Source organism: Trichechus manatus, unplaced genomic scaffold (assembly GCF_000243295.1).
Source record: "Trichechus manatus latirostris isolate Lorelei unplaced genomic scaffold, TriManLat1.0 scaffold00019, whole genome shotgun sequence".
Classification (NCBI taxonomy): domain Eukaryota; kingdom Metazoa; phylum Chordata; class Mammalia; order Sirenia; family Trichechidae; genus Trichechus; species Trichechus manatus.
Window position 1 is genome coordinate 21,918,910 of NW_004443955.1, and position 1,444 is coordinate 21,920,353.

General features: G+C 39.5%; 1 protein-coding gene across 1 annotated transcript in view; it reads right to left on the minus strand.

Moving 5' to 3' along the window:
* Positions 1–1,444, minus strand: part of CHD2 (chromodomain helicase DNA binding protein 2) — a 144,332-nt gene that overhangs the window by 86,250 nt on the left and 56,638 nt on the right. Inside the window, exon 11 of the mRNA XM_023727811.1 lies at positions 767–891. Within this exon, the coding sequence (XP_023583579.1) occupies positions 767–891 (125 nt within the window). The remainder of the gene's footprint in view (positions 1–766; positions 892–1,444) is intronic.

The window sequence follows — 1,444 nt, forward strand, 5'->3', positions numbered from 1 at the left end:
ACTTTGAATTTGCGGTTGAATTTGGTAAATGAAATATGATTACTGCCCAAAAGTACCTTGAAAACTCAAATCCTATCATTGTCTCATCTCTCTCTCTCTCTCTCTTTTCCCTCCAAGATTAAGGTGGTCTCATCACAAAAAGTGAGGACACTTTTCACAGGTTCAACCTTCCTCTAAATGGGATAGCCTGTACTGCAACCCTAGGTGCAAAAGAAATCCCGCTCTCTTTCACAGCACTACTACAGGAAATTTAGCAAAATTTACTATAAAGGAAAAGAAGAAAAAAATTCTTCTTTTAATAATAACTACTTCCACACCAAAGTTGGACAAATTAACTTGCTATTACACTCATAAAGAACAGTGTAACACAGGTATCTAAGACAAATTACCCCCAAAATTAATTAATTAATAAAGTAGTCTTTACTTCAAATAGTATATTATAATGCATAAAAATTCCAGAAGAGACTTCTCTCAATCATGATTTGTTTTTAATTTCTGTAATATATGGTAAACCAAAAAACCAAACCCATTGCTGTCAAGTCGATTCCGACTCACAGCAACCCTATAGGAGAGAAGAACCGCCCCACAGTTTCCAAAGAGCGCCTGGTGGATTTGAACTGCCGACCTTTTGGTTAGCAGCTATAGCACTTAACCACTACGCCACCAGGGTTTCTGTAATACATGGTAGAAAGAAGTAATTCTTTGCATGTAACAATAAAGAATGCAGAAGCAGTAAAGAAAATGTCAAGCACAGTTTTCTACCTACTTGCACCAAGAATGAGCAAGCCAGTTGAGACCTTCTAGTTGGTAATCTCGGAGCTCCAGATTCTCCCCTCCTAAATAGGTCGGCTGTTTCTTTAAAGCCACAAATCGTGGCCTCTGCTTCAGGGCCTGAAAAACAAAAATTAACATGTAGCCAAGTCTGAACACACTTTTCTTTCTCTCCTATACTAAAATGGTAGCCCACAAATTATGTGCTCTGCACCAAAGAATAAAAATTGAAATTTCACATCTGAATCACCAACCGCTCCACACCACCACCGTTTTCATCATAGTCTGTATTCCCAAAGCCAGATTTAGTCCTCAAAGTATTTTTTAGTTAATCTGTTCCTTTCCTGAAATAAGTTTGCAAACATCATCCACAAGCATTTATTTTTACTACATCTCTACTGTACAACAGTGAACCCAAAAACCAAACTCAGTAGCGTCAAGTTGTTTCCAACTCCTAGCAACTCTGTAAGACAGACTGGAACTGCTGCATAGGGTTTCCAAGAAGCGGCTGGTGGATTTGAACTGCCGACCTTCTAGTTAGCAGACAAACGCTTAACCACTGCACCACCAGGGCTCAGCAGGGCAGTGAGCCCTGGGCAGGATTATCTTTGTTCTTATTCTAAACAGTATAAAACAGTGCCACTGGGCAAGTCTGTCACATGCTGAACGGGAC